Consider the following 11,758-nt stretch of genomic DNA (forward strand, 5'->3'; position numbering starts at 1 on the left):
GCAAAAACCCCCTTGTTACCTCCCTTTTTTTTTTTAATTTCAAGACACCTCACCCCACCCACCCCAGTGAGCCTTGTCATTTTCAGTTGGGTCTCCTAGCACATGGGCTTTTACTCCTGTGGGCTTAGAGCCCCCCATCCCCAAATGATAAACATGCACCCCCTAAAGACACAGGGAAAGCAGCACAGGATGCTGGAACACGGAGAGATGGCACGCTTCCTTTCTCCTCACCCTCCAGCTTGGGAGAGAGGCTGCCCTCCACCCTGCCAATGAGATGGAACGGGCATGGAGTCGGCACCACCTTCCCCATCTCCCCAGGGCCTGTGCTGTGCCGGGGCGGGGGGGGGGGGGGGGGGGGCCCGCTGTCACACCCAGGCCCTGCCTGGCTTTAAACAAACCTCTTGTCTCAGGAAAAAGACATTTGGGAGCTAGCCAATGCAGGGCTCAACCGAATATTTAAAGCAACGTTTTCTTCTTGCTCAGCTTCTGTTCGACCCCAAGCTTCCATCCTGCTCTCCCAAGGGGATTTCTGATGCTTGAAGCCCCCGGCCTGGCTTGGAGCCTTCCCAGCAATTTGGGGGGCCCCGTGGAAGGTGCTTGGTAGCAGCAACCCCCTCCCCGCCCAGCCTCCCTGCATTCTCCCAGAGCGGTCTTGGGTTTTCAACAGTCTCTCTCCCCGGGGCCTGCTGCGGTGCCCTGACTTGGAGATGCCCAGGGTGGCAGGGGAAGTGTCAGGTGCCTTTGCTTTCTGTCCTCTCTTCATCGTTGCTGACGGCTCGAAGCTGCCCCTGGGCCGCAGGCTTTACCGACAGGACCAAGCGTTTGCGGAACGTCTCGCAGAGCACGATGTACACAAAGGGATTGAGGCAGCTGTTGGCATAGCCCAAGCTGATGGCCGCGTTGTACAGGTAGACAAAGGTGAGCGTCGGGCGGCTGATGGACAGCTGGGTCAGCTGTAGCACGTAGTAGGGTGCCCAGCATATAAAGAAGACCAAGCATATGGCAATGGCCGTGCGGGTCACCTTCTTCGTCCGCAGCCGGATGCTGCGTTGAGAGGCGGGAGCCACGGAGGACGTCATACGCTGCAGAATCCTCACGTATGCAGCCGTGATGACCACAAAGGGCAAGGCAAAGGCCAGGAAGAACTGGTACAAGGTGAACCAGTAGAGGTCAGTGTCCGGGTTGGGCAGGCGGATGCCACAGCCCACCGTGCCCCCTGGGAAGGGGATGAGCCTGGCATAGAGCCACACAGGGGTGATGCTGATGAAAGAGAGGGCCCACAGGAGGCAGATGACCAGGGTGGCCACAGAAGGCTTCCGGAACTTGGTGGAGGAGATGGGGTGGACAGTGGCCAGGTAGCGGTCGATGGCCATGGCGGTCAGGATGTAGGTGCTGGTGAACTGACTGTTGGCGTCCATGGCCGTGATGAGGGTGCACATGGTCTCTCCAAAGTGCCAGACCCCGTTGCCCATGAGCTGGTGGATCATGAAGGGCATGCCCAGGAGGAAGAGGAGGTCCACCACCGAGAGGTTGATGATGAAGATGTCGGGGACGTTGCTGCACCAGTGCAGCTTGGACTTCTTCACCACCGCGAAGATGACCATGGAGTTCCCCACGATGCCCAGGAGGCAGATGGTGCCAAACACCGAGGGCATGATGATGTTGACATAAGAGACACTCCCTCTGCGAGGAGGTGGCCCTGGGGACAGAAGGCCAAGTGTCAGTCGCTAGGCATGGACTCTGCTCTCTAAGGGCTGGCATCCTTCTGGCCTGCTCAGCCTCCGGCGACACGCTTGCTCGCCTCTGCATCCTCCCTGCCATTCCAGCTCAGGGTCCACCATTTATCTAGAATTCTCTCCTACCATTCTCCCTCCACACACTGTTGCTCACCTTGGCCTCCTCCACCGGTTTCCTGGTCAATCCTCCTAGATTCTAACCCACTACCTGTTAGTTGAAGGACCCAGTCCTTTGCCTCCTGCATTGTTTCAGAAGACACAGAGCCAACAGCCACAGCTGTGGGCCCCCGCTGGCTTAACAGAAGGACATGAAAGTGTGTGTGTGTGTGTGTGTGTGAGTGTGTGTGTGTGTGTGTGCGCGCATGCGTGCGCATGTATGTACTTGCTCTTTTTCTATTTGCAGCCTTGACCATTTCATTTTAGAAATTGCTGGTTGGAGCTGTGACTGCTTCCTGGGCATCTCTGTGGGCGACGGTCTTGTGGAGGCTTCTGCCCATGAGGCCCTCAGCCCTCCCGTCTCCTGGGACCCTACCGGGGATTGCCTTGGCCTGGGTCTTCTGAGCCTGGGCCCCCACCCAGGGAGCAGAACCTGAAGTGGTGTGCTGCAGCCCCAACGCCTAAGAATTGTCTTCACACAAACCTTTCCTCTTTTTCCTTCCTTCCCGTCTCCCTCAAAGCTAGAATTGCAAGGCATCTCAGCTCTGGAAATGTCAGGCAGCTTCACTCACCAGGAAAGTTAATCCCTGTGAGTTACCCCTTCCCACAGCCTTTCCAGGGGGCAGCCCAGATGGTTCAGATCCCATTGCTGCGGCTGGAGTAAAAAGCCCAAGGCACTGGTGAATCAGGGAGCCTCCAGCTGCCTCCCCACAGACTGTCCTCCAGCTTCTCTGGCTGGCTTTTCCAGCCTTGGTTTCTCCTGCAAAGCACATTTGGAACTCATCAGCGAGCCCTCGCCGCCGCTGGCCACCATCCTTGCCACTTCTGGATGCGCCTTTGCTCCAGCTCCTCCTGCCCTTGCCTGCCCCGCCCCCTTCTCCCCTTCCCCTGCGAGCAAAGCAGACTGCAGACCTGCTCATGAAGCCCTGAAAGTTTCCCGGGCAGTTGGGCTCAGAGGTGAGCCTTCTCCTTTTCCCTCCCCAGCGCCCAGGAGGGCGGCTCCCCTCCGACCCCACTCACCTGCGGAGGTGAGGTTGTCCCGGCCGGCCGAGGTGTTGCTGGCGTTGGGGGCAGTGGTCAGCAGCAAGGCTTCCAGGTCCATCCTGCGGCGCCTGTGGCCCGCTGGCCCGGCCGCCCACGCAGGCTGCGGCAGCCTCCCCGCCCGGAGTCCCGTCCTGGAGCGCGAGCCCGCAGTCCCGAAGGGGGTCTTCCGGGCAGCCTGCAGCCTCAGCTGCCTCTAAGCCCCACTGCTCTTCCCACTCCCTCCTTCCCGGTTCCCACTGACATCACCTAAACACATTAACATTCGGAGGCAGATGAACATTAACCTCTTCAGTCCCGGGCTGCAGCTCCCACTTCTGACTGCCCGCAGAGCCAGGGGCCAGGGAAGCCCGGAGGGACCCGCCGGCTCAGGGCACCCCAGCAGGGAGGGGCTGCCTCCCCCGTGGCAGGGCTGTGCCTCCTGTGCTCACAGGGGGTGCTGCTTGCTTCCTGTGAGGTGCCTGCAAAGGACAATGGGCTGCCTCCCATTGGAGGAAAGACAGAGCCTGGCCTGTCCCCTAATCCCAGGTCTGGGTGGCTGGCCACCTGGAGGGGACGGTATGACTGTTCTCACAGCATGCCTGCCCCGCAGGTCACCCTCAGCCCTGTCCTAGAGCCCCATGGATCCAACCATCTTGCTGGAGCGACTGCCAGTGCTGAGCCTTTGACGGGAACTCCGAGGTGACTCCATGCTGGTGATGGCCAGAGTCTCGGAGACCAGGAGGGATAAACTCCCGCCTGCACAGGATCCGCATGGACTAGACTCACAGCGGTTTTATTTTCCTAAATGCTCCGAGGTCCTTGAGGTTTTACCTGGGATTCCTTGCGACACATTTCAGAGCATCGGCCCCCAAAGAGATCATTAACCAGGAGCAGCCTTAGAGGGCAGAGCATGGAGTGAATGCCCTGCCGAGCATCCTGCGGCCACCGCAGGCCCCTCCGAGCCCACAGCTGCCACCACCCCCAGGGCCAGACTCGGGAGCTGGGGGTTCAAGTTAACCATCATCTGATCCTTACTCACTTCTTCAGTGTCATTATTTGCTTCAGCCAACAAATATTTATTGAGCACTTACTACTTGCCAAGTACAGCTCCAGGTTCTGTGATGAAAAAGAGCAATCAAGTCCCTGAGGCCCTGTCCTCATGGAGATTACATTCAAATTGGGGAGGAGACGGAAAATATACCAAAACATGGAAAAGACCAGTTACGATATGGTGATCGGTGCTGTGAAAAACTTAAAGCTGGGCCAGGGCCCAGGCGGCAGCAGGGAGGTGGGGTTTGCTGTTTGACACAGGAAGGCCTCTCTGAGAAGTGTTTTGAGAAGAATCCTGAAGGAAGTGAAAAGAATGTTTGGAAATATCTGTAGGAAGAACATTCTAGGCAGTAGGAATAGCTAGTGCAAAGGCCCTGCTGCAGGAGTGTGCTTGGTGTCTGTGAAGACCAACCAGTGTGGCTGGAGGAGAACAAGGGAAAGGCTAGCAGGAGACGCATCAGAGAGGAAGCAGTGGGGAGGGTGGGTTCTGTCAGGCCTTGCCAGCCATTGTAAGGACTTGGCTTTCCTTTTAGGGAAAACGGGAGTCCCGGGAGGGTTTTCGGCTGAGGAGGGATATGATCACACAGGTTTTCAAAAGATCAGTCTGGCCCGGCCTGTGTGGCTCAGTGGATTGAGTGCCGGCCCATGCACCAAGAGGTCACTGGTTTGATTCTTGGTCAGGGTACCATGCCCAGGTTTCGGGCTCGATCCCCAGTAGAGGGCATGCAGGAGGCAGCCAATCGATGTTTCTATCTCTCCCTCTCCCTTCTCTCTCTTCAACAACAACAACAAAAATCAATAAAATGATTAGATTGTTTCTGGGTAGCAAGGGAAACAAATTGAAAATACATTTTAGCTTGGGTTTCCTTGAAAGCAGAGGCTGTTAAGCGAAATAAGCCAGAGAAAGACAAGTGTCACATGATCTCACTTCTAAGTGGAATCTAATGAACAAAATAAACTGATGAACAAAATAGATCCAGAGACATAGAAGCAGACTGTCGAATCCACAGAGGGAAGGCAGGGGAGGTGGGTGGGCAGGAAGAGATCAACCAAAGAACTTGTATGCATATGTGCATAACCCACGGACACAGACAATAGGGTGGTGAAGGCCTGGAGTAGGGGATGGGGATGAGCTAGAAGAAGTCAGTGGGGGCAGGGGGGGGGGGGGAGGGGGACGGGACGGGGGGGCGGGGGCAGGGGGAAGGGGACATATGTAATACTCTCAAATATAAAGATTTTAAAATAAAAGAAAGTAGAGGCTGAGACATGGACTTATGTCCACATGGCTTTTCTGAAAGATCATCCAAAGAGCCAGGCACGAAGTGGTAGGGACAATGCGACAAGAAAAGAGAAAAGTCAACATAAGGGTGTATTTTTGTTGTTGCTTCTGTGGGCGTCAGGAGCTTGAGTGTACCGGGTCCTTGAACAACGCACAGACTGTTCCCCAGAATCACCCACCCGAAGGGTAGGAGGCATATGCATTGGGAAGGGGGCGCCATAGGTTGTGATGCAGACCTGAATTGCCCTGTGGGGACCTGGGCACAGCAGTGGATGGGAATGGCAAGGCCCTCGCCTGCCTGCTCAGTCGGGGACCAGGAGCCACTCAAAGAGTGTGAGACTAGCTGGGAAGCTGAGGCCGGCCCTGCAGGGACAGGCACTGCCAGCCGAGCCACAGTCCTTGCAGCGGGGCAGCGAGCAGCTTTGTCCCTGCCGTTGCGTGGGGGAGTCAGGCCAGCAGCTCGCGGTTCGCTTTCTTCATCTACACAAAGGGCTCATGACACAGCTCAAATGTGCAGAGACTGCGTCGCAGGCTGTTTCTGGCTCTGCAAAGAGACGTTTGGGGAGCCCACGTGCAGCATCCTCCCCTGGCAGATGCCCCCAGCTTTGCTTTTCCTCATTCTCCTTCCACTGAGCGTGGTGCAAGGGAAATAGTCCAGGCTGTTCTTGCAGGCCACCGCTTGCCCCAAAGCCTGGTACTGGGATTCAGAGCTTTATAGTCAATATAGCCAACCCCTCCACCCCCACCCCCCAGACAAGGCTGTGCTGCCCACAAACGCCTCCTGAGGACAGAACCTTTGACCTACTCTCTGAGCCATCTGGCTCTGGCCCTGTTGCTCAGCCCTGCCCAGCAGTCGTGAGGAAGACAACCCTATACACAGCAATAAACCCCTTTTCCTCCATGTGCCCCTACTCACCACACCCTCCCCAGGCCTCCCAGGAGTGTGGTGTAGCTACTTGACTACCCAGTGCTGCTAGCAACCTGTCCTGTACTTCTCAGGACTCGGCTGACACCTCCATGTTCTGAAGGCTCATTGGGAGTCACTGCATCAGATTCCCACTTGTTCCCTTCACTCCTGTCTTGCCTCTTCCACTACGCCCTCCACCTAACAGCAGGAGTATTCTTGTTTGTTGTTAATACTCACCCGAGGATAGTTTTCCATTGATTTTTAGAGAGAGTGGAAGGGGGGGGGGGGGGAGGAGACAGAGAGAAACATTGATGTGAGAGAGACACATTGGTTGGTTGCCTCCTGCACATGCCTGACCAGGGCTGAGATCCAGCCTGCAACCGAGGCATGTATCTTTGATTGGAATCAAACCCAGGACCCTTCAGTCCACAGGCCAATGCTCTTATCTACTGAGCCAAATTGACCAGGGCAACAGTATTCTTAAGACAAATCTTGCCCTGGCCCAATAGCTCCGTTGGTTAGAGCATCATCCGGATACGCTAAGGCTGAGGGTTCGATCCCAGTCAGGGCACATACAATAAGCAACCAATTGCTCTGGCCGGTTTGGTCCAGTGGATAGGACGTCGGACTATGGACTAAAGGGTCCCAGGTTCAATTCCAGTCAAGGGCACATGCCCAGGTTGCAGGCTCGATCCCTAGTAGGGGGCGTGCAGGAGGCAGCCAATCAATGATTCTCTCTCATCATTGATGTTTCTATCTCTCCCTCTCCTTTCCTCTCTGAAATAAAAATACATTTTTTTAAAAAAAGAAGCAACCAATGAATGCATAAATAAGTGGAACAACAAATCGATGTTTCTTTCTCTCAAAAATCAATCAATAATTAAAAAAAAAAAAAGACAAATCTCATCACCCTACTCCACTGTTGAAAACACTTTAGTGGCTCCCAGTTGCTTTAAAAATAAAGTTAATCCCCTATCAGAATGTATTGGATATGACATTTTCCTGGTTACCCAGAAGGTGACAACCTCCCACCCCCCGGAAACCAAGGCCTTGGGAAATTCTTTGGGAAGGGAAGTACCAGCACCTCTCAGCCCCGGCTGGGAGCTGCTGGTGGGATAAGCAGCAGCGGACGAGGGCTTCTTTATCCGACGGATGTGCAGACCCTGGGGCTGTAGGAAGCAAGTAGCAGCACTGAGCTTCCCCAGGAGAGTGAGCCTCGTCATGATAATAGGCAGGGCCCGTGGAGTTACCAGGATGTCTAACCTGTAGAGCAGCGGTTCTCAACCTGTGGGTCGCGACCCCTTTGGGGTCGCCTAAGACCATCGGAAAACACATATATAATTACATATTGTTTTTGTGATTAATCACTATGCTTTAATTATGTTCAGTTTGTAACAATGAAATTGGGGGTCGCCACAACATGAGGAACTGTATTAAAGGGTAGTGGCATTGGGAAGGTTGAGAATCACTGCTGTAGAGACTGATGTGGCTAATTGATCATGGAGTCTCTAAAACCAAAATATATGAGCCGCCCACCTGCTAAGTTTCTATTTGATTTGTATATCTGGAAAAAAAACTTCAGGTCTGGTAAACAGAGGTCTGACGTTAGCCACAATGATTGACAGCACAGTTCCTGCACCGATCCCAGGCCTGAGTCAGTCACTGATCGGGGACCCTGGAAAGAAGTGGAAGTGGGCCCTGTGATCTTGAGACCCACTAATTCCCCTGCTGGGATAGATAGGCTCAGCCGCTGGCAGAATTACCGGATTGGCTCTTGGACTGGCGGAGTAAGGGATCTGATGATGAGAAAAGTCCAATGGAAATCCCTCCGTACCAAAGTGGTAAGCCAACAGCAACGCTGCACCCTCCCGGGAGTTGAAGGGATTAATAATGTCATCAAGGCCTTTAGAGAGGCAGAGGTGGTGGTTTTATCACATCCCCACTTCCCTCTCAGTTTGGCCAGAGGAGAAGGCACATGGGCCCTAGAGAATGACGGTGGATTACCATAGACCTCATTACGTGGCGACCCCGACTGCAGCTGCTGTTTCCGATGTGGTATCATTGCTGGAGAGGAGAAATCAGTCCCGGCCACCTGGTGTGCAGTTATTGAGCTGGAGGGCGCTTTTTTCTTTATTCCAAGAAGCAGAGACGACCCGAAACCCTGCTTGTATTTGCCCGGGTCATCAGTGAACCTGCGCCATCTCGCACCAGGACTCCGTTATCTCTTTTGACGGTTCTCAGACTTGGAACACTTCCTCATTCCACAAGCTTTATGCCAGTGCCCTGTGTGGATGACATCATGCTGCTAGGGCCCAGAGAGCCGAAAGGATCGGGTGCCCGAGGTGTGATGTAAGTGCCATGAAAATGTAGGCCTGGCATCTCAGCAAAGGCTTTGGGGTCCAGTGTTCTGAACATGTCAAATTTTCCCTCCAAAGTAAAGAACCTGACATTCTCTACCACAAAAGAGGCACCTCCAGAGACACACAGTTGGAAAGGGGACAGCTATTTCCCAGAAAAAAAGGGGGAGCAGTGTGGTGCTGGGATCACAAAACCCAGGGGAGCCCAGGCCACCAGTTACCCCTGTTTGACCCGGTTTGCCTGCAGCACGGGGACTATGATTCTTAGTCTAGTGTCAGGCTCAGCTGCATGTCAGTCAATGGAGTCTGAGTACACCCCAGCCTGGTGCCCCCCATTTAGACGTTCACATGGTACCCTGCTTTTCTTCATAGCAGTCACCACAATTGTAATCATAGAATTATTCGTGTAGGTGATTCTGTAATGTCTTTCCGTCACTATGTAAAGTCTTCCCTCCATGGAGCAGAGACCAAGTCTGCCTTATTCCTCCCTCTGTCTCCTGTGCCTGCTGTAATGCCAGCACCTGGCAGACATTCAGTAAATGTTGGGTGAATGAATGGCTCAAAGAGGACCGCATGGAAAGGACCCTGGCACAGAAGGGGGCAGAGGGGAGGGGAGCACAAGCAATATTGCCATGCTCCCCGACCCTGAGGCTCCTCCACTCAGCCCCAGTGCCTCCTGGCTGCCATGGCAACAGTGGCCACAATGCCTGTGAGCAAGGGGTGGGCAGTCCCTCAGCTGTGAGGCAACCCAGAGGCCACAATCAGGCTCCTTCTGATTGTGAGAAAGACAAACAAGATCACCTTTAGGTTCCAAGATTCCAGGACAGGGATTGATTCATCCTAAGGATTCACAGAAATCCCAGGGAAGCACGAGGAAGCAGCTCAGCTGAAAACATGGGTAGGAAGTTCTGACACGTGCTACAACCAAGTATAATGAAGGCAGTGCACTAAGTGAAAGAAGTCAGACACACAGGACAACTACTGGGCGATTCCACTTATGTGACGTACCTAGAGGAGTCAAATTCAGAGAGACAGAAAGTGGAATGGTGTTTGGCAGAGGCTGGAGAGAAGGAGGAATGGGGAGTTGCTATTTAGTGAGGACAGAGTTTCAGTTTGGGAAGATGGAAAATGTCTGGAGATGAGTCGTGGTGACGGTTGCACAACAACACGAATGTTCTTAAGGCCACTGAACTGCACACTTAAAAAATGGTTAAAGTGTATTTTGTGTTATGTACATTTTACCAAAATTTAAAGATATGCTAAATAGTTTTTCAAAAGGGAGGGGCATTATGTACAGCAATTCAGTTCAAGAACCTTTTATCAGATTTCAAAAGTCCAATATAAGTCCTATCCTTAAAAATTGCAGCTTTGTTGCATGTTCAGTTAAATATCTTTTCTTAATGAAAAATGAAAAAACTAAAAACACCGTCACCACTCTGAGTCCCCCAAAGATTCCAAAATATCAGGCCACACGGAGACCTGGGTAGCATTGCAACAACCTTAGGGAGAAGAGATCGAGGTATGTCATCTGCCTTCTCTGTGGGCACCCAGCCCTTGCGCTGTTCAAGAGAGAATCTGATTATTTCCCCCTCTATCAAGTACTAGGGATCTATATTGGATACCAAGTCACCCTAGACCAGTGGTTCTCAACCTTCTGGCCCTTTAAATACAGTTCCTCATGTTGTGACCCAACCATAAAATTATTTTCGTTGCTACTTCATCACTGTAATGTTGCTACTGTTATGAATCGTAATGGAAATATCTGATATGCAGGATGGTCTTAGGCGACCCCTGTGAAAAGGTCGTTCGACCGCTAAAGGGGTCACGACCCATAGGTTGAGAACCACTGCCCTAGACCATAGGCACTAGAGACTAAGGTGCCAGTAACCAGGGGGAGGAAAGCTGAATTTACTTGCCAGAAAGCATAAGAGTTGTACAAATTACACATAGAAATAACTGTTTAAGGCTTATTTTCCTTAAAAAAGGAGCTGTGTAATATTGCCAAGACAATTCAAATTCAGTGAGGAAAAGAATAGCCTTTTCAACAAATGGTGCTGGGACTACTGGATACACACACACACACACACACACACACACACACACATCAAGTTGGACCCTTACCTCATACCATATATAAAAATGAACTCAAAACAGATCATAGACCTAAATGAAAGAACTAAAACTATAAAACTGTTAGAAAAAAATTGTATAGGGTAAAGCTTCATGAACTTGGTTTAGATAAAACCTTCTTAGATATGATACCAAAAGCACAGCAGCAGAAGACAAAAATAGAGCTCATCAAAATTGGAAACTTTTGTGCTTCAAAGGGCACCATTAAGAAAGTGGAAAGACAACCACAGAGTGGGAGCAACTCTTTGCAAATTATATATCTGGTAAGGGACTTGTATCTAGAATATATAAAGAAGTCCTCCAACTCAGTAATAAAGACAACAATCCAATTTAAAAATGAGCAAGGGATCTGAACAGACATTACTCAAAAAAAGATAACACAAGCGGTCACTAAGCATCTGAAAAGATGCTCAACAGCATTAGCCATCGAGGAATGCAAACCAAAAACAACACTAAGGCATGTATTTATTGCCACTGAATTGTACACTTACAAATAATTAAAGTGATAAATAACAGGTCATGTATATTTTAATACACAAAAAAACCACAATGAGATGCTACTTCACCCCCATTAGGGTAACAATAATTAAAATGTCAGTATTAACAAGTATTGGCAAGGATGTGAAGAAAATGGAATCCTCATACACTGTTGGTAGAAACGTAGACTGGCACAGCCACTTTAAAAACAGTCTTGCATTTTCTCAAAATGTTAAACATAGCGTTGCCACGTGACGCAGCAATTCCACTCCTGGGTCCATTCCTAAGAGAAACAAAAACACGTCCATGCAAACACCTGCACATGAATGTTCACAGCAGCATTAGTCATAATAGCCAAGAATTGGAAACAACCCAAAGGCCCATAAACTGGACGGAGAAATAAAATGTAGTTCATTCATACAACGGAATGTTTTTCAGCCATAAAAAATGAAGTACAGATACATGCCACCACACAGATGAACCTTGAAATCATTAAGCTAAGTGAAAGAAGCCAGACACACAAAGAATACATATCTTATGGTTCTATCTGTATGAAATGCTAAGGTTTGGCAAAATTACTGAGTTACAAAGTAGATTAGTGATTGTCTAGGCTTAGTCCAGCGGTTCTCAACCTGTGGGTCTC

The 11,758-nt window shown here is 51.3% G+C and overlaps 1 protein-coding gene across 1 annotated transcript; it reads right to left on the bottom strand.

The window, feature by feature from the left end:
* Window positions 1-359: 359 nt before the first annotated feature.
* Window positions 360-3,159, bottom strand: LOC139001338 (melanin-concentrating hormone receptor 1). Its single transcript, XM_070403020.1, has 2 exons — window positions 2,913-3,159; window positions 360-1,699 (listed from the first exon to the last, which is right to left on the bottom strand). The coding sequence occupies exons 1-2, from the start codon at window positions 2,992-2,994 to the stop codon at window positions 732-734; spliced, it is 1,050 nt and encodes a 349-aa protein (XP_070259121.1). The 5' UTR covers window positions 2,995-3,159; the 3' UTR covers window positions 360-731.
* Window positions 3,160-11,758: the final 8,599 nt, after the last annotated feature.

This window comes from Myotis yumanensis, unplaced genomic scaffold (genome assembly GCF_028538775.1).
Source record: "Myotis yumanensis isolate MYYU_CA2020_CCGP unplaced genomic scaffold, mMyoYum1.0.hap1 SCAF_421, whole genome shotgun sequence".
Taxonomy (NCBI): domain Eukaryota; kingdom Metazoa; phylum Chordata; class Mammalia; order Chiroptera; family Vespertilionidae; genus Myotis; species Myotis yumanensis.